Source organism: Bactrocera tryoni, chromosome 1 (assembly GCF_016617805.1).
Source record: "Bactrocera tryoni isolate S06 chromosome 1, CSIRO_BtryS06_freeze2, whole genome shotgun sequence".
Classification (NCBI taxonomy): Eukaryota; Metazoa; Arthropoda; class Insecta; order Diptera; family Tephritidae; genus Bactrocera; species Bactrocera tryoni.
The window spans coordinates 10,347,349-10,368,081 of NC_052499.1; the positions used below are offsets into that span (position 1 = coordinate 10,347,349).

The window sequence follows — 20,733 nt, forward strand, 5'->3', positions numbered from 1 at the left end:
ATTTGAAAATTTTTAAAAACTCGAAATTTAAACAAATTGCATGAAAATTAAGGAGAAAAAAAATTTCGAAAATTATGACAACTTCGCAAAATAAGAAAATTTCGAAAAAAAACTAAATTTCGAAAAATGTAAAAATTTCGAAAAAAATTTAAATTTTGAATAATATGAAACTTTTTAAAATTATGTAAATTTTGAAAAATATAAAAATTTAGAAAAATATAAAAATTTGAAAAATATCAAAATTTCGAACAATATAAATAATGTCGAAAAATATGAAAGATTTGAAATACAAAAAAAAAATAAAAATTTGAAAATCATGAATATTTTGGAAATTAAGAAAATTTCGAAAAACATCAACATTTTTGAAATATAATTTATGAAGATTTCGAAAAATATGAAAACTTCGAAAAAAATTAAAATTTTGAATAATATGAAAATTTCGAAAAATATAAAAATTTAAAAAAAATATGATTTGCAAAATATAGAAAATTTTGAAAAATGCAAAAATTTTGAAAAATATGAAAATTTTAACAATATATAAAAATTTCGAAAAAATAAAAATTTTGAAAAATATGAAAGTTTCGAAAAAAAATTAAAATTTTGAATAATATGAAAATTTCGAAAAAATATTTAAATTTTAAAAAATATGATTTGAAAAATGTAGAAAATTTTGAAAAATACAAAAATTTTGTAAAATATGAAAAATTTAACAAAATATAAAAATTTCGAAGAAATAAAAAGTTTGAAAAATATAAAAAAAATTTAAAATTTTAAAAACATTAAAAAATTTTTAAATAATTTTGAAAAATATGAAAATTTTAAAAAATATTTTTGAATTTAAATTTTCTTTTAATTGTCCTTTTTTTCAGAAATTATTTAAGAAATTGAAACAACTTATAAAATAAATTCGCCTTAATTACTCCTTGTACATATGTATGTACATATATACATACATACATTCATACATAAACCATTACAAAATTTCACCAAGCTTTCAAAAGCAAATATGTCAATAAAGTTTGCTCCTCAAAGTTTATTACTAAACTAAATTTTCATTATTGTGCTAATTAAATTCTGTATTTTTAATAACAAACGTTAACTTCAGCAGCTCTAAAGCAATAATACCCTTCGCAAATGCATTTTTTGTAGCATATAAAGGCATAACACCCTTTTCGGCATTACAAACATCGTGGTAAACTTAGTTAACCCTGGATATAGAATAAAAGTAATTTTTAACGTAACACTGTGCATCGAATGTGTCATTGTTGATATTGAACAACGCAGTAATTGTTGTTATTTGCACATCGGTAAGTGTACTGTAAAAGTATAATAGGTGATGCTGATGTTTGGAAGTTTCCGGTAGCTTTCGGATATATTGCCTAACTGACCGCATACTGAATAGATAGAGCGAAGGCGTGCACGCTTATCGAGTGCTAGTAAAAGTTATTTGAAACAAATTCTAACTTCTTCAAAAACCTAAAATTTTGTAAAAATAATCATTACAATTGTTAATAAAATGCAAATGGATTTTGATGCTGTTTTAGAGAAGTGCGGCAGTTTCGGACGTTTTCAATACATTGTACTATTATGTTTCGGAATTGTGAATATTCTTTCGTCGATGCATTATTATTCGCAGATCCTGATTACTTTTACACCGGAGCATTGGTGAGTCGCAGACGAATTTTTTTTTTTGGAATATTCACCGAGTTAGTGCTGCAAGTGGTGAAAAACAAAAATTTTAAAGTGCTTTTTTAAAATCCTTAATTTTTAATTTAAAGTATGGGCAGTTAAATAATAAGAAAGCGCCTTCAAATATTTTCATTAAAAGTGCAAACAGTTTTCTAACGTGGTTTGCAGGTTACTGAAAACATTAAATTTACATAACTCGGTATAGGGTCGAGCAGCACACTTCTCTGCCCGCCACTTTTCCTCAGAACCTATTTCTAGTTTAAAATCTTTCATGTGGCATGCTTAATTTTGTGTTTAATTTGAATCTATGTTTCTGAATTCCAACCAGGTGCTATCACGAGAAGTTGGCCAACGCTAGTTTTGATGAAATTCGCGCGATTTACTCCCAAACTCAGAGTCCACACTGCACACTTCTCGACGATATAGTCGACGGCAAGCCAGTTGTAGCGGAAGTGGGACAATGCCAGCAGTGGATCTATGAATATGAGAGAGGATATCGAACCATCACCACAGAAGTAAGTAGTGTAGTATGTAAGTAGCTCACTAAACTAAACATTTTATGGATCTGAGGCAATCTCAATCTCGTTATATACCTGTATTTGTGTTGGCACTGCAACTCAAGAAGCACCTAAGTATTTAATATGGTTACAGCTTCTTGTGTAAACTACCAGTTCTGCGACTCAAGAGTACCTCATGCTAGGCTGCATTACAGTTTGTAAAAGCAAAATCAAGGCCTTAAAATAGGGATCACATAGCCTGAATAGGACATTGGAATTTAGCCGGGACTATGTGATTCGTTGTGAGAGAGGTGACAGCACAATAGACCTTATACCGCGGCTCAAACCTCAATTTTTCTATCTTTTTTTTCTATATACAATGAAGTGGACGTATAAAAACTATTCCTAAAGCCATACTTTATGTAAAATTTTAACTCTAAAGTAAACTCTTTGCGCTTATGCTTTCAGCTCAATTGGGTATGTGATGACGCCTTCCAGTCGGCGGTCGGTCAATCGCTGTACTTTGTGGGTTCCGTTACAGGAACAATGTTTTTCGGTTTCTTAGCCGACAAAATCGGACGTCTACCTGCAATGCTCTGCTCAACTTTGAGTGGCGCTTTGGGTGATTTCCTTACAAGCTTTGCCAATAATTTGCCAACATTTGCGCTGTTTCGTTTCGTTTCCGGCCTATCCACAGATACGCTGTTCTACCTCATGTACATAATGGGTAAGTTCAAAAAATCTGTGACTCACTCTATACTTTTAATTATGGAACCTCGCTTGCAGTTTTTGAATACTTGAGTCCACAGAAACGCACACTCGGCCTAAATTCGATAACCGGCGTATTCTATTTTACCGGCTTGGTATTCACACCATGGTTTGCACTTTGGTCCGGTTCATGGCGCCTCTACCTGTACATCGCTTCTGTGCCTGCGCTGATTGTATTAGTTTTTCCATTTTTGATTTGTGAGAGTGCACAGTGGCTGATTACAACACAACGTTATGAACGCGCCGTCAAATGTCTGAAACGTGTTGCCAAAATAAACAAACGCGAAGTGAAAGACGAAATATTTGAAGAGTTCGTAGCATATTATCAGAAGAAGGCGGACGACGAGCGCAAACTCATTGCCACGAAAGACACTTTCTGGGGCATGTTCCGTACACCACGTCTACGCAAATTCACCATTATAATGGTGCTGAAAGAGTAAGCACCACATCAAGCATTAAAAGAGTTAATCATTTAACCCTTCTAACCGATCTTATAGCATGATCATCTCCCTCGCACTCGATGTAATCAGTAGGAATATGGAAGGTATGGGCATTTCACCGTTTGTACTTTTCTCAGCTACTTCGGTGGTGTATATTTTTAGCGGTTGTAGTCTTATTCTGCTACAGAATCGCATCGGTCGTAAGGGCATGGCTTTCAGCACGCTACTACTCAGCGCCGTAATTGTTGCCACTACTGGATTTCTGATTATCGCACTTGATACCGAGCAGCATGCGATCACTCTCGCTATTATGGTCGGTCTCGGTCGTTATGGTGTTGTGGTGAGCTACGAGGCGGAAGCGCAGTATGCCTCCGAATTTATACCAACGTCGGTACGCGGTCGCGCAATGGCGAATATACATGTTGCCGGCTTCGGTTTCACCAGCCTTAGCTCTTATGTAATATATTTGGGCCACTTTTTCAAACCACTGCCGTCCATTTGTATCTCGGTTTTATTATTCTTGGGTGCGATATTATGCTTGGCGTTGCCAGAGACTCTAAATCAGTATGTAGCAGAATATATAAATGTGGATGTTTGAGATTATCTCAATATTTTATATTCGAATTTACTGTACTTGCAGAAAATTGCCACAGACCTTGAAAGATGGCGAGGAGTTTGCGCGACACCAACGCTGGTACTACTTCCCATGCTTCGACAGAAAGCAGCGGCAGCAAAAAGAAGCTGAAATTAACAACTGATAGCAGATCTGTTCAAGTGTGTATGTGTGTTAAATATTTTATTAGACGAAAATGGAATTTTACAAAGCAATACTAAATTTTAAATTTACCCACTGTCGCATTGTTTTTATTTTTTTGAGTGTTAAACCAAATTTAAGGTTAGTTATTACAAACAGGGATGTTAGGTGTGTACATACATATTTTGTTGTTAAATTTTATATCGGCTTATTCCAACATAATTTTTAACATACGTTTTAGAGAATGCTACTGAGTTGGGAGAACTATGTGGATTTCCCATCCGAGTTATTAGAAAGCACTTTCTCGGTTCTGTGAGAATAAAGAGGTCAGGCGCTGTAATTTGGCTCACGTTTTCTTCATTTTGCATATAAATATTTTAGATTTCACCGGAATGCGACATCATCAATTTATAAAATTGATGTTAGAAATTGGTTATATTTCAGTTTTCTATTTGGTAGATATTGGTTAGATTAAGCCCTAACTTAACCTTAACCTGAAAGGAAACACCCACATTTCGCTTGAAATTCTGTTTTTTATTGTACATTCCCTTATAATTTATTCTACATGCCTTATTACATCAATCTTATTGAAAACTAACAAATACAATTGTAATGTGATAACCTCACATTTGAAAGGTCACTAAAGTGGAAACTGAAACACAGCAATTTCACTCGAATATCAAAGAAGCCGCTTTAAGCGTGGAACTAATTGACTATTGCAAAATGCAAATTGTTATTAAGAGAGAATTGTTTTCAAATTTTATTTTAAGTTATTTTAAATAACCTCTGATTAAAGTGCAACTTGAGATAGGAATATACGGAGAATAAGCATTTCTTAGGAAATATTCAAACAACGAAAAGTTCGCTTTCTAAACAAGCATCCAATTCACATACAGATTACTGCGCTTATATATATATACATATATGTATGTATGTTATTTCGAATTCCTACAGCTTATCACAGTTGCAGCTGTTTCTTTCGGTTCCGGGTAAGAAATGGGAATAAGTCGCAGTGGACTCTATCTCTGTTTATATGAAGATTGTGCTATCAAATGCGGTCGTTGGATTTTCATTTATTAGAATCAATTAAACTGCCACTTAGTCATATCAAACAAATGTTTAAGGAATCGCCGTACTGCTAACTTAGGTAATTCCATTACTTATATGTTTTATAATTTCAAGAAGTGAAGGTATGATATTGAATATACTATAGTTAAGTACCAAATAGTGTGTGATTATGATTTTCATTGGGGTAGAATGAAATTGGGATTTCTCATCTTTTGACTAATCTTTTTCTCATATATGTACACCATACATTAAACTTGAACCCTCTGATTCAGCTCATGCCAAATATAGTACAAATATCTCATTTGAGTTCATTAGGTTCAACTTAATATTAAAATTGATTTATTTTTTCATATCTTTATGTGCGATACAGTGACGCATTCGAAAATAGAAATATTTTTAACATAGTCTTAAATTCGAGACATATTCTAGAGAGTGCTTAAATGCCAATGAAAATGAAAATCCCTAATCAGTGATCTATCGTATTAATGGAGCAATGATTTACAAGGGCTATAATTTTTAGAAAAAAAAATCTTGATAAATCAGCCATACTTGTGTAAATATATAACAATATAAAACTAGTTTTTCGAGAGTAGTTTTGAAATACTGTATGTACACCGCGTCATCTAAAATGCAAAACAACGTATCATCAAGAAACCGAGATTGAGTATTTTATTGTTTACGATTCACTATATCATATTACATATATTTAGCATACAATTTTCAGCTTTCGCTATTATATATAACCAATATATAACCAATATATAACCACTTTATAACCATTTATATAACCAATATATAACCATTTTATAACCAAAACTCAAATTTTCTTTGCACATAAGAGGTTTCTATTATAACGTTTTTCTTCGCCTATAAACTTATGAAAAGTGATGTTACGCTATTTTGCATTTTAGTTAACGATATATTATGCATATGTATGTTCTTATATTGTACGTATGTATGTACATGTATGTATGTACATAAATATGTGTGCTAACATATTGAAAAATATTTTCCAAAATTTTGCTTTAGAAAACATAACTCGAGCTCATAGTCGTTCAGTGTGTTTATTTCGCCTATGAATCGCAATTTTTTTAAATATTTATGCTATAGACGAAAAAGCCATTAAAGTAAGAAGAAAATAAAAAATAAGGAGAAGCAGTTTTCTAAAGCTAAACAACAACTAAGTGGCATTTTAAATACTAAGTACATATGTAACTCCATGCTTTTCGCATAACCAAGCGTACACCAATAATCTGTTACCCTTTACCTAATTACCCACTTCTATGCTTTTAAATCGAAACGCAAATTCTGCAGGCTGACACTGACCAACTAAGCAAAACTGCAGTTATAATTAGATTTATGCATATAACTTGTACATACAGACATATCTTACTTCCGTTTGCATAACGCTAATGGCGTTTTAGCATAAAATGCGTATTACAATTATATCTAAAAAGCAACGCGGAACGCTTTCATAAACGCAAACAATTTTATGCGCTTTTAAGTCTGTTGATTTCCTTATCTAAATGCATGGGCAGTTACTTGAGGCGCTAGCTACGTCACTCATATATACACGAGTACTTCAATATGTTAGTGTGTACTTCACTTGTGCTATAATCGTGACTGGGTCAGTGTGTCTGCGATTACTATTTGCTATAAAACTGATTATTAGCGAATTTCGTTTGTGTCACATGTTGGCGGCATATTGCATGCAGTACAGTGAGCACTAGATATTGCGGGAAGTATTTACATTTTCAAAATTGCACAAGCAGGAGCGTTAGGTGTGTATATATTAAATTATGCCATGAAATGTTTTTAAAGCGAGTTTGCTGGAAGACCAAGCATAATTTCTTTGATAAGATGCCATCGAAAGTGTTTTGTTAGCGGACAACGAGCACGCAATAGTCCCACAGTTTTTGAGATATCGAACTGAAATTTTTCACACATCATTCACTCTTTAAGAAACTGCTCATATTTTGCAAACGCCAATATCGAATCACTATAAGATATAGCTGTCATACAAACTGAACGATCTAAATTAGGTGCTTGTATGGAAAACTTTTTTATTTGACAAGATATTTGCACGAAATTTTGCGTGGAGTATTGCACAAGTCAACGGTATAACCTCCAAACAAATCGTTGAATTCGGTTTGCTAAAACATATAGCTACCATACAAACTGTACGATGGGAATCATATGCTTGTTTGGAAAACTTTTTTATTTCATGAAATATATTTACGAAATTTGGCATGAGTTAGTATCTCAGACAATAATTCAATTTAAAAAGAAATCGTTCAGATCGGTCCACTGTAGCCTATAGTTGTCATATAAACTGAACTATCAACATGCAATTCTTCTATGGAATTTTTTTTTTACTTGACGAAATTTGTTCAGGAAATTTCACATTTGCTTCAGTTAAAAAGAAGATTTTGAGCATAATAATAAATAGAAGAAACATTAAATTTAACCCAATTTATGGAACTAGTTCCATATACTCTGTTAACACTGTATTAAGTATTATGTGACACATTTATTAGCGTCAAATTCGTGCCGAAACAAATTGATAATGATCAGTTCACTACTTGCCGATTATACATATATACCTCGGCACATTGCTTTACATACCATATACGTATGAGTGTGTGCCTTTGCGGCATGGCTTCCGCCATTTGGTTATCGCTGACGCATTTAACCGCCGTTTCTATGTTTGTAAGCATTTTAAACAATTTTCTATACATTTATATAAAGTGAATGAGTGCTATTTATTATATAAATATATATATACGAATATTTGTTTATGTAGCAGATTAATTTAAATGCGTTTTGACTTATTTAATCGAATGTATGCTTAGTCAGCTAAGCTAAGCTGGCATTGCAAAAACAAATTTGCGTTGTAAAATTATAGCAGCAAGCTATTCTTTTTTCAATATTATTTTTTTATTATTAATAAATAATATTTTGCGATTTAGTGCATTTTGTCTGGGTCATGCGACATCAGACACATTTCGTAACTTGCCACACTCAGCTGAGCGATTATTTATTGAAATCTTGCTACAACAACAAATCAGCAAGTGAATTGAACTTTTATTGAGTATGATGAATGTGGACTAGTATGTATATAGTCACCTAAAATGCAAAATAACGTAATATCACATTTAATAAGTTTACAGGCGCAGGAAAAAGGTTATATAATAATAAACACCACTCAAATTGAAACAAAATTTGAGTTTCGGTTATAAAATGGTTATATATTGGTTATCATACACTCATATGTATTGAAACAAAATTTTAGTTTCGGTTATAAAATGGTTATATATTGGTTATCATACACTCATATTGAAACAAAATTTGGTTTCGGTTATAAAATGGTTATATATTGGTTATTATAAGTGGCAACGATTTTCAATTTTTTTTTTGATGATACGTTGTTTTGCATTTTCGGTGACGATATGTAACTTCCACATTCACTTTTCTTACAATTACTTTATTGGCAGGGGACTGTTTTAGCTTGCAGCCACTCAGCAATTTCTTGTTTATGTGAAGAACATAGAATATTTTTCTCAACTAGCATTATTGGCGATAAAAAAACAACAACAATAACTGCGTTTTTTAAATTTTTTTATATTAATTTGCATGAAATCATAAATTTTTATCATTTTTACGTTTTGATTTTAATTTTTTTCTGTATGATTTCATCTTTCTTTAGACTCAAATCTGTCAAATGCTGATCATAATTGCCCATCCACATATGAGAGAAAAGCATTACAAAATATGGCTGATGTAAACTGTCGCCCAACTTAAGCCAGCAAGCGCACAAACACTGAACCAAGTAGCAGTAACGCCTTAATTTGGAATTTTGTTGCACAAACGGCCTAAAACCGGCTATATACAATGCACATATGGTTGAAGCCAACAAAGTGATGTGAAAATCTGACGCAAAAATCTGCACACGCGACTAAGTTATTTGATCGGCGCTTGACGTTTTTGCTCACTTCCAACTTTTGGAAATCAAAAAACCTAAACATTCGCACGAACAATAAGTTCGCAAGTATACTTTTTCAAACAACGAAGTACATGTGCCTAGCTCACATATACAATATATGTATCCATATATGTGTAATTGTAAGTACTCCATATATAGGCTCTTGGCTGGCTGCTTGCAACATGCGCTGATTTGTGCAGCTGTCAAAATCACGTTGCTGCACTATCAGCTGCCTTTGGCTGATGCAAGTCGCGCATTTAATTGCAACAGACGGCTTGCCTGTTGCCTGGCTTCTAAATGCTCGCCTCCAAACAAGGAAGCATTGACTTTGAAAGCTTATCAGCGTTGAAGCAGCAATTGTGAGCTTAATTGAAATAATCATTAATTTACAGATGACTATTTTTTAATTGCGAAAAAGGTAATATTTCTTTTCCTATACAAAAATTATTATTTTATACCAAGTTTATTGAAATGCCAAGTTACGAAAATAATTATGAAAATTATAAAAATATATATACTACATAATATTGTACAATAAACCTTTTTCAATAACATTATTTCAAAAACAAGTAAAGAGGGGCGACTGTAACGAAATCTATTGACAAAATACGAAAAGACTTTTTGGACTACCCAATTTTTACGTTACTGGTGAATTTAGTTATTGTTTTATCGCGTCTTAAGTATTTTTTGCAGAACCGTTTTATGTCAAGGGGCAGAGTTATCGTTAATAGTTCTTATGAGAATTGTCCTAGGCGAATTTGGCTATTGTGGCTATAGTAGTCTAGTAGATATGTACAAAAGATATCCAACAAGCACTTGATTCCTATCGCTCAGCTTGTATGACAGCTATATGCTATAGTGGTTCGATATTGGCGGTGCCGACAAATGAGCAGCTATCACTATGATATCCATCAGAACGATATCTCGAAAACCGAGTGTCGCCTTTGCAGAGTCGCCGTCGTTTTATTCTGGGAAATTCCTTTTGAAATTTTATATGAATAATTTCATTATCAGCACAAAACATACATAAATACATCCGTATTAACAAATTTACTTTCGTAGTTGCGAAGTTGTGCTTAACGTACAACGCTAATCCGCTATTTCTTGATGTCGCATACATTTTTACATACCTGCAAAGAAAGAGAAGATTAATTTTAGTGGGTGGCAGATCACATTTCAGAAATAAATAAGCGCTTACAAGTATTATAAATAGCGCGTGGTTTGTTTGAGGCTTCTTTGTTGCTTCTGACGAACAACAAAAGGGAGGTGGAAAGAACAAAATGTTACATGTACTCTTTATGTATGTTAATAAAAAGAAATAATAAATTCAAAGATATGCTCTTAGAACCATTTCATTTTATTTGCTTCCGCATTTTTGTTTTTTTTTTGTACTAAAACTTATATGCTAATGGTTGGTTGGTGTGAAGAAGACGATAAGATGCAGACGCATAATATATTTGAGTATAATTATACCCTGAACAGTGTAACAATTAAGTTTAGCACCAAGTTTGCAACATTCAGAAGCTAACGTCTGGGAACCTAAAAAGCGTATATACTTGTATAAATGATTGGCTTGACGTGCCGAGTAAATTTCTTATATGAAAACTGCCTTCTATAACATATTGCAGGATTAGAGAACAAAAACAAATACTCATATTAATCATCGAAAATCGCTTTATGTTCTTCCAAACTATTCGCCGATAAACTCTACACATTGCATTTAAACCTATTGTTGAAGCACTTGTGCCACTCTTAATGAAATATCTCTAAAGCAAGCGTTCAGAACGCATCAACCGCCACTTCCAAGTGACAAAAAAGTTGACCTCTTAGTTTATTTCTTACGTGACGGTATGAAAAGATGTTATTCAGGACTATGCGGAGAATGGCTCATTAAATCGATGTTTTGAGTGCTTAAGAAAAGCAGTTGGCTCGGACTGATACGCGTAAATTTCACAATTCATCACCTGTCATGAAGTTAGAGACATGTTTCCATGCTGTTTCCACTAATGCCTATAGTTGTCTCAACCTCACGATAGGTCACATGACGATCTTACAATATTTGCGCACAGCATCAATAGTTTCCGGTACAACAACTGATATTGGACGACCTACAAGTCTTGGTGTAAGCTATGACCTCGATTGAATTCAGCATACCATCGCTAAACACTGGTCGTTGATGGAGCTTGATGGGGAAAAAAATTAATGAAGTTCATCAATGCTTTGTTGCTGAGTTAAATTACGTCGAAAATTATAAAAAAAATTAGCGCGCGAATATGTTTGCGTTTTAATTCCATTTTTCGGTTGAGATGAATATTTTAAGTCACTGTAAATAACGTTCCCGTAGGTCAAAGCGTTTTGAGCATGTATTTGTAACAATAAAAATGTTAGACTTTACGATAAAGTTGTGAGTTGTCAGATTGAAACACTATGGTTGCCAAATCCCGAAATATAAAAGGCAAACTACGTAAATTAATCGTTGAACAAGAACAAATAATCATATTTCAAAGTCAGCAATCTTTATTTTAGCATTTAGCAACCACCAGTGAGGTAATCTGTAGATAATTAAAAATTACTCATAAAACCGTCCAGTTGTAATTTAAATGTATTTTAGAACTAATTTCCAACAAACCTAATAACTGCATAATTTTCGAGACGCTCCCAAATTAGGCGGTTTACGCTTTGACCACCCCTTAAGTAAAGCTAATTCAAGTTAATTGACACACTTCTCTTTGTAAGCACCAAATTGCTCAATTATTCGCATTGTACAAGCACTAATTACGCTTATCAGTGAGCGGTTGGAGCAGGCGGTATTGTGGCCACGAAAGCATTAAGGCGCTCGATTCGTGCTCGCAGTAATGCAACCCTGAGTTGTTGGCACCTTTTGAATGCAGGGCTACTGTTCTGGTTGCAAACCAAAATAAACTCCAAAATTGAGCTGAAACAATCATTAATTTGGCTTCTGCAATTTATGCAATATTTTCCGAAATTGTTTTTTTCTGCAACCACAATGAAACAGAGCTTCTCTCTTATCAACGTTTGACATCATATCTTCAAAGGTTATCTTCAAAGCTACATTTTATCGATCTAAAAACGAAAAATTCACACTGAGATATTAAATGTTACAAGTACTGAGTAACTGTATTTTTTTAAATATTCTATTAAGATGGAATAAAAGAAAGTGTATGTGGGAGCTATCCAAATTTTTAACTCCAGAAAGGTTTTCCAACAAACTCATAAAAAGATGACGTTGAATATTTGCCAACGAAGTAAACTGTCTAAATCCAAGGTTAAGAGGTCTTTAAATATGTACAGTATGTATTTTTTATTTTTTATTTTTGCTCTTAATCACCAGATGCTACCGCGTCCATAATACTACGTAAATAATAGAAATATTGTGCTTAACCAACAATGGGAGCACGAAAACCAAAGAGTGAATAGAAAGAGATAATGCTAATGCTGGCAGCAGGCATTAGCGGAAAGTGCATGATGAAGATGAATGAAAGGTTGCAAACATGAATGAAGGCATTACCAACAGCACATGCAACCATGTGCGTGTGCCCACACATATACACATGTCGTAACCGCAAAATTACCGCAAATACGGTGGCTATTACTCATTCAGCGCGCGTCTATACATAGTACAAGTGGCAGCGGTTTTTCGGCAGAGAATTGTTGCTTCGCGTTTCTGCTCTTTTTGGAGTGGCGTGTATGGTGCTTTGCTTTGTTACAGGACTGACATGCAACTCTGACATTTTGCAACATGTGCATTAAAAGCGAAAGAAGTAAAATTGAGTTGCGAAAATGAGTGAATGGCTCGCAGGCTGTGCGCCAACAACATGCTGAGGGCGCTAGAGAAAGTTAAACTCGTGCTGAAGCACACAAGTATAATCTCATGTGCGCGGTGCGTTTGCGCAATTGCAGCCGCTGCAAGTGGCAAATGCGCGAATTGGCTCCATTATGGCGCACGTAGAGTCACTAATATCTAGAAATGCCGCGCCAGTGGCTGAATGCGTTCAGTGCAGTGTTTTGCAGTGCAACTTTTATGTTGAAAAATTGTAGAGAAGTACTGGTGTTTTGCTGGTATTAGCGCTGCCGAAAGTATAAAAGTTGAAACTGATTTTCTGGTAATTTCAAATATTATCACAACTATTGTTTGGATTCAATATTCAATTCAGAATGCAATACTGGTAGTCATAGAGAGTAATAATATTTTGAGACATTTAATACAGATAACAATTATTTGGCATGCGTTGAGCTACTATTGTGAGCAAAAAATAGTAATACTTTTTAATTTAAATTTCGCCCAAAAGTCCATTCGTCCCAAAATTTCTTTTTTCTAGGTTGATATGACTGTCAGTAGCATCTGTGCTCAATTTCACATCAAAGAATCATTAGTGTTTAGTATATGCTTAGCTTTCTGAAGTACATAAAGTGCATTCGGCGATTTTTATGATCAACAAAGAAGTTCCATTGAATTTTATGTGCGGAAACAAATTTCTGTTGGCGAAACCTTTAGCATGTTGGAATAGGTATTCGATGATAATTGTTTGTCGCGAGCAAGTTTTTTTAATTGATATAAACCATTAAAAGAGGGTCGAGAACGTGTTGACGATGAACCACGTCCAGGACAGTCATCAACATCAACTGCTGATGGTCGTGTTAAAGTCTGAATGGCTTTCCGACTATCAGCTTGATTTGGACCAAAATCAATAAATTTTTATCGAAAAACAGCGTCGCATTAACGTCTGTGAAGCAATGCTTTCCGACTATCACTATGTCACGAAATGTATTATTACTGGCGATGAGTGTTGGATCTATGCTTACGTCGCGGAAACAGAAGCTAAAGGATCACAACAAAACATTTTAAATTTGCAACAATTATCCTTACAATGGCATAACATGTGAAATACTTAATTAAGTTATAAGCAATTATTTTAATTAAATATTTGTACATTATTATGTCTTCAACGATTTCCCACACCGAATTTTCTGAAAATATCTTGTCCAATTAAAAGGTTTTCCATACAAGGGCTTAAATTTAATTTATCAATTTCTATGACCAATCGTGGTCCTATTTGAGCATTGTCGACAAATAAGCAACTTCTTGGAGTGCGAAATTTCAGAATAGCAGCTCAAAAACATAGACCGTACACTCGTGGTCACGCAAACCTTACCACTCGAAACTTTTAGTTATTGTGCATATACACTTTATAGCGATACTTTTTGCGCTAAAGAAATTTTTTATTTAGAAACAAGTTAATGACATGTTCTTTATCAAAAATATTAAAAATAAAAAAACAAAGCATATTCAGCTATAGATAAATCAATTGAAAGATAATGAGCTTTACTATATAAGCTCGAAATGTAAGAGACTGACATGCGATGAAAACATGATATTTTTTATTATTTTAATATAATTTCATTTACACTATAATTGAAATTAATAATTTATTTATTTTATTTTATTTTTTTATTGAAATACGAAGTTTAATCGGCGTATCATTTTAAATACAATATAATCGATCGCTTTTGTATAAGCACAGAAAAGCTAATTTGTGTTATACTCATTAAACGTTATAAATTAAAAACTATTATTATAATTAGATAATATAATTTAATTTACTTACGCTTACTAAAAATATAAAAAAAACAAATTTGAGGAAAATTCCGAACGAACGAAATAGTCCGAAAAAGAATTTAAGAAAGTATAGTGGTAAGTTTTGCGTGGCCACGAGTGTATGTCGCCTTTTACATTTCGGGACCTGACCTCCAAAACGAATTTCTTGTACGCCGTCTCATCGCTTGTTTAGGACGTCCTAACTCAAGATGCACAAAGCACTATACATAGCCACAATCACAGGCTTTCCACCAACAGATTAATTTTCTCTCTGCTTTAAGAAATTCTTATCACTGTAATAAGCTGAAAGCTAACTCATAATCATAAGTGGCACATGTTCTGCTTCCCTGTTTCTCCAACTTGTGCTTGAACAGTGGCAGTCCAACTACGCACAAGTCTGAAATAATGCCACGCAATCGCGATGCCAGCAAATACTAACCACATGTGCGCCAACCAAAATATATCACGGAAATGCGTTCATTTGGTGTGACAATACGCCTTTGGCCTGCCCTCCAAACGCAGAATAAACTAATTATGGCACACATGCGTTCCAACACACTATAAGTACAACAACGGCTGGCAACGCTGCAAAGGCGTTAAAGTTTATTTGTAATCTGAGCGCGCAGGTGGGCACACTGAGAAAAGTTTGCTGTCGGGACAGCACACACATGGCGAATTAACAAAGTAAATAGTATAACATTTCCGTTATGTTGCGAATGTATGTGTATGTGCGCTTGTTGCGAACTTTTAAGTAATCTAATTATTTATTGTTATTTCTATTGCTATTTTGTAGCAAAGTGAAGGTGTGGCACAATGTGTTTTGTTTTTGTTATTGCAGCAAACTTACAAAACTAAATTAACCGATTACAAGCGGAATTTCAAATGATGCTAAGCCAAAGTTTATCAATTTCGCATACAAACACACGCACACGCTGCCATGCACTTGCAAACACACGCACAGGCGGCAGATGGGCTCGCGCGTGTGTACAAGCAACACAGCGGGATAACAATAACGGTAACTTGTAGTAAAGGATTGTATACAAAATTAAGTAATATTTTGTGTCAGTGTAAAAAATAAAAATAAAGTTTCAAAATCAACTTTTTAATTTTTCCGCAAACTCCCAGCGACAATGAGTTATGCCGTGTCGGGTGGTGAAGGGCGGTGTTATTTTTATAGACAATAGAGATCACGAACTTCAATTTCAGGCATCAAACAGTCGGTTACAGCCGTACTCTCTCAACGACGCCAATTTTGAAGTATGGACCCTTAGAATTATCACCAAACCGTATTGTTTCTGAATGAAATGACAGTTCCTGAATCTCTTGGAATTGATCTTTGTCCAAAATGCGGCAATTTTTCTTATTTTTATAACTATTGAGCCAGACCTCATTACTAGACAAAAATTTGCTCGAAAACGTCGGATCTGCGATAGAGCGAAACGATGTGGGAAGGTCGAGCGGCTTCAGTACTTGCACAAGCTGTGTTTTGGTCGCTTTCAATTCGAGATCTCAATGTAAAATGGGCCAAGTCGTTCGAGTTGCTGCGTACGGCTCTCGAATCGTCTGTCTCAGCTACGGCTGCCGGACATGACCGGACACGGACACTATTTTGGCCATATTTCGTTCAAATTATCTCTGATAACAGGGAAAGATTTCACAAAATGTCTAAAGGTCACCGCGTCTAATTTATAGGCTCCGTCTTATGGTTCTGAATTGTAGCTTTTAACTCTAAGACAGCATTTTAAACGCACGTTTTTGGCATGCGCCCTGTGTGGTCAGCTTCCATAGCCGGACAAAAACACTGCGACGTTGGATGTCCAGTTTCAAGGAGTTTCACTCTGCACTGTATATGAACACTGTATTCCAATTAGCCACTCACAGCAGCACTTCATTTCGTACGAACGGTAGGGTGAGATGGTGTTTGTGATAGAGTATGCGCAAATGCATTTCTGCTTTCGTATGAAGCCATGTTCCGTTGCATACGACAAGCCGAAACTGTAGTATTTATTATCTTTACATACTTCTAGGCGGTTGTTAACGTCACAGAGCACGCAATTAGTAACTTGCTCGAATGGCGGAGAATAGCTTATTCAAAATATATGTATGTAGCTTTATATAAATTATAACAGCTTTTTAGCACAGCCAAATTCATTTAGCACATTAAGATTATAATTAAAAAAACAGCTTTTGCTTTTCGCACCATCAGCTACGTGATCAACGATAGGCTCGTTTCACGATCAGCTGTTACACTTGCTTGAGTTCTCATTTTTTATTTTTCTGCTGATTAAAATTCATCAGCTGACTGCTATTTTATCAATGAACACAACCAAATTTACAGCCTGGACAACAACCGGTAGAGTTTTAGATTCCAGTTTGAACTCGATTTCAATTCGATTACGATCGATCTAAATTAAGCCTTTATAGAGCAAAGCCAGGTTAATTGATCAAATAACTCCAGTGCGAAGAGACTTTTGAAGGTTTATATCTCCTTGCGAATTTGAAAAAAAAAGGTTTAAACTCAAGTCGACTGTACATATATTTATTTTAAAATATGTTCCGAAAATCTAAAAAAAGGTTTCGGATATATGAGCTGAGATTTTTTAAAATACAAATTTTTAACTTAGTGTAAGGCTTCTAAAACTTTAAACGCATTTTTCTCAAAACTCAGTCAGTGAAGAAAATATCTCAGAATCATCTGGCCTCATCGGCTTGAATTTTGCAGACGCCGGTCTCAGATTTATTTGCAAATTAATGATGGTAGAACATTTTTGATAGTAATTTCTATTTTTTTAAGCAGCTCTGAAGTGTAAGAATTTTTGCACTGAACACGTCGCCACTATTTTGTTAAAAATTTAAATTTCGACGAGTCCTTTGTACAGATTACGAGTATCTATAGTAATATTATATTTTTTGGTTTTTGAAATGGTTTTATGCAGAAAAATCTTGCTCACCGCCAAACACATTTTCCAGAGGTCCTCCTGGAAATTAGTTACGAGATCAAGGGTATCGAACATGTCATTATTTTTTCTGACAGTTTTGAAATTTTAGTCCAGAAAAAGCAAAACAAAAACTATATTTTTAAGTTTAACTATCCAAGAACATGAGATATCTACCCTGCTCAGGTAGTAAAAAGAAAAGAATCAATTGTCAAACACCCAGCACTTCATGCAGCAACCGTATAGATAAAAGTTACCATGCGTCTGTGCATCATGGTCTCACCTCAAGCCTTTATAACTTAATCTCTTAAGCCAATCGCTTATATTATTTATTTAGTTTTTATTTGACCTCCTCTATTGCCTTTTGCTCTTTATTATTTTTTTTTTTACTTTCGATCACAACTAGCTAAGCTTCCTTTTTAAAAACGATTATATTCCATTTCCTTGCAAGCAATATAATAAAATTCTCCTCCTTCCTCTCTCAGCAACCACACATTATAAACATATCCGGTGTGTCAGGCAAGCACTCTTGGTAGCTTCCTGCATCTTCAATATATTCACCCTGAACACTTTTACTCTTTATTTGCAACATTCTACACACCTGCTGCATCAGAGGCAACTTGCAGACTTCCGACGGAGAATTGCAATTCTTTATTTACTCTTCATAAGTATGGTCACACACAAATGGAAAGGAGTTTCCTTTAAAGCTTAGTGTACATATTTACTTGAATGTGTGCGCAGATGTCATATATATATATGTATATATACCATATAAATGTTTACATATATGTTTATGAGTAAAGTCCTATTTTCAATTGCCGGACAATTACAATTCGAAACAAGCAGCTTACAGAGGCTGAGAAAATAAAATCAGATAAAGAATTGTGCATGGCTTCAAACTAGAGTTGCAGATGTACATATGTATTATATATGTATGAAAATATACATATTTTATATTATGCTCTTACTATACACATTGTCAACTTATTTGAATTTTAAGTGTTTTAAGTCATATTTACTTTGTTATTCAATTTTTAAAATTTTAAGATTTACGATTTTTGATGACTTTAGCTGTGGACAAAAGTAACTGCCTGTTAGTGGAGCATATGAAGCATAACATATCCATATGGCTTTTAGTCAGCTTTAACCTTCGGAAGGCGCCTGTATAAATTTGACTGCATTGGTTTATGAATTATATCACTTTGAGTGAAGCAACTTTTGTTATTTTGAAAAAAAATGGATAAAAAATATCAGTTGAAGTAAAAACTTAGCTTGATGACGAGCTTGCGGATATCGCCTCAGAAAAATCAGCCTTAAATATTGGAACACTAAGTTTAGACGTGGTGAAATGAGCACCAAAAACGGTGAACACAGTGAAGGCCAAAAAAGATTGTTACTGACGAAAACATTAAAAACGTACACAAACTAATTTTGGATGACCGTAAAGTGAAGTTGTTTCAGATGGCAGGCACCCTAAAGATATCAAATGAATATGCATCATATGATTCACAAATCTTTGTGTGTGAAAAAGAAAGCTCTGTGCAAAGTGAATGCCGCGCGAGACCACTTTTGACCAAAAACAACGGCGAGTTGATTCGGAGAAGCCTTTGTGAGTGTTGAGAAGTAATAAACCCGACATTATGCTGACGAAATATGCCTTCCTTATTTCATTCCGAAGTCCAATCAACATAGTTTCTGAGTGAACTGCAGACGATGAACCCGCTTCAAAGCATATAAAAAAGCTACAGTCAGCTGACAAGGTTATGGCGTCTCTATTTTGGGATGCTCATTGAATAATTTTTATTGACTACCTTGAAAAAGGAAGGGTCATCAACAGCGACTATTTCAAAGCATTATTGGACGAGTTGGAAGACAAAATCGCCAAAAAATGGCCACATTAAAAGGAAAGTGCTCTTTCCCATGACAAAGAAGGGTATCAGAAGTCAGTGAAAACGATGGCGAAAGTCCTAGAATCGGGCTTCGAATTGCTTTCGCCTTCAGTAAAATTCTCCGCATCTGGCCCTCAGCAACTATTTGCTGTTCTTATAACCCAAAAAAATGCTCATCGTGAAAAAATTTTCGTCGAATGAAGAAGTGATCGTCGAAGCAGGATCCCATTTTGAAGCAATGGACAAATCGTACTACAAAAATGGTATCGAAAAGTTCGGGGTCTCTATAGTCAGTGTATCACCCTTGACGGGAACAATGTTGAATAAAAAACTACTAGTTTTGCAAAAAAAAAATTGTTTTACTATGGTTCAGGCACTTTTCAATTGCCCCGCAAAGTAAGCAGATGCGACTTCAATATAATTGAGTCCCGATCGCCGAAACGATTCCTCTAATTTGAATGAACGGCATAATGCAGATGGCGCTGCTGTCGACATAAATAAATTTTCAGCCATATATTCTTTTAATTTAACTAGATTTCGTGTCAAAACACCAAACTAATTTATTCAATCACACGCCGAGATTGCAGAAAATATTTGAAAGCAATATGCATTTTCTTTGTGTTGGCAAGAACACTTATTTATGAGTTCTGATTACGGAGTTCGGCTTCCTGTCTTATGAGTCCGAAGCTCGCCCTTTACATTTTTACATATTCAGATAGATACATGCTTGAAGAATATGCTCCCAAATTTTCGAGTTAAAATCGGTTAAATTATGAAAGTTAACAGTCGTGTGGTGGAGCGGTGTCGAACTATTATACTTTTTGAGAAAAAAATTCAAGAGAAAATAGTACGCCTTTTGACCAACTAGGTAGAAACCAGTCAGAAACCAGCCTTAACAATACGAAAACATTATGTTGCTCCAATGAAAACTTAAGGCAGGTTTGATTTTTAAGAAATAAATTTTAAAATTCTAGAATCTTTTAATTTTTTTTGTGTCACTAAATCCGCTTGCACAGCTGGTACATATCATACATTTGCAAATATACGCATGTGTCCTCTGTTCTGTCAACAAAAACCAATTGGTCACTGTGCA

The 20,733-nt window shown here is 34.3% G+C and overlaps 2 protein-coding genes across 7 annotated transcripts in view; one reads left to right on the forward strand and one right to left on the reverse strand.

The window, feature by feature from the left end:
* Positions 1-20,733, reverse strand: part of LOC120781839 (low-density lipoprotein receptor) — a 398,201-nt gene that overhangs the window by 221,815 nt on the left and 155,653 nt on the right. The window lies entirely within an intron of this gene.
* On the forward strand, positions 1,497-18,862 carry LOC120781927 (organic cation transporter-like protein). Of its 2 annotated transcripts, XM_040114105.1 has the most exons (7): positions 1,497-1,665; positions 2,018-2,204; positions 2,655-2,913; positions 2,973-3,390; positions 3,452-3,958; positions 4,035-4,172; positions 18,799-18,862. In XM_040114105.1, exons 1-6 carry the CDS (start codon positions 1,517-1,519, stop codon positions 4,150-4,152), a joined length of 1,638 nt encoding a protein of 545 aa, XP_039970039.1. In that variant the 5' UTR covers positions 1,497-1,516; the 3' UTR covers positions 4,153-4,172; positions 18,799-18,862. The 2 variants fall into 2 exon arrangements, with proteins under 2 accessions (XP_039970039.1, XP_039970034.1); XM_040114100.1 differs by lacking the exon at positions 18,799-18,862 and having other exon boundaries at positions 4,035-4,215.

What these genes read in the sequence shown, in the direction of transcription:
- LOC120781927 (XM_040114105.1), top strand. Translation starts at nt 1,517, where the DNA reads ATGCAAATGGATTTTGATGCTGTTTTAGAGAAGTGCGGCAGTTTCGGA. An exon ending in ACTTTTACACCGGAGCATTG is followed by an intron (nt 1,666 to 2,017) that starts GTGAGTCGCAGA and finishes AATTCCAACCAG; the next exon opens with GTGCTATCACGAGAAGTTGG. An exon ending in CTACCTCATGTACATAATGG is followed by an intron (nt 2,914 to 2,972) that starts GTAAGTTCAAAA and finishes CCTCGCTTGCAG; the next exon opens with TTTTTGAATACTTGAGTCCA.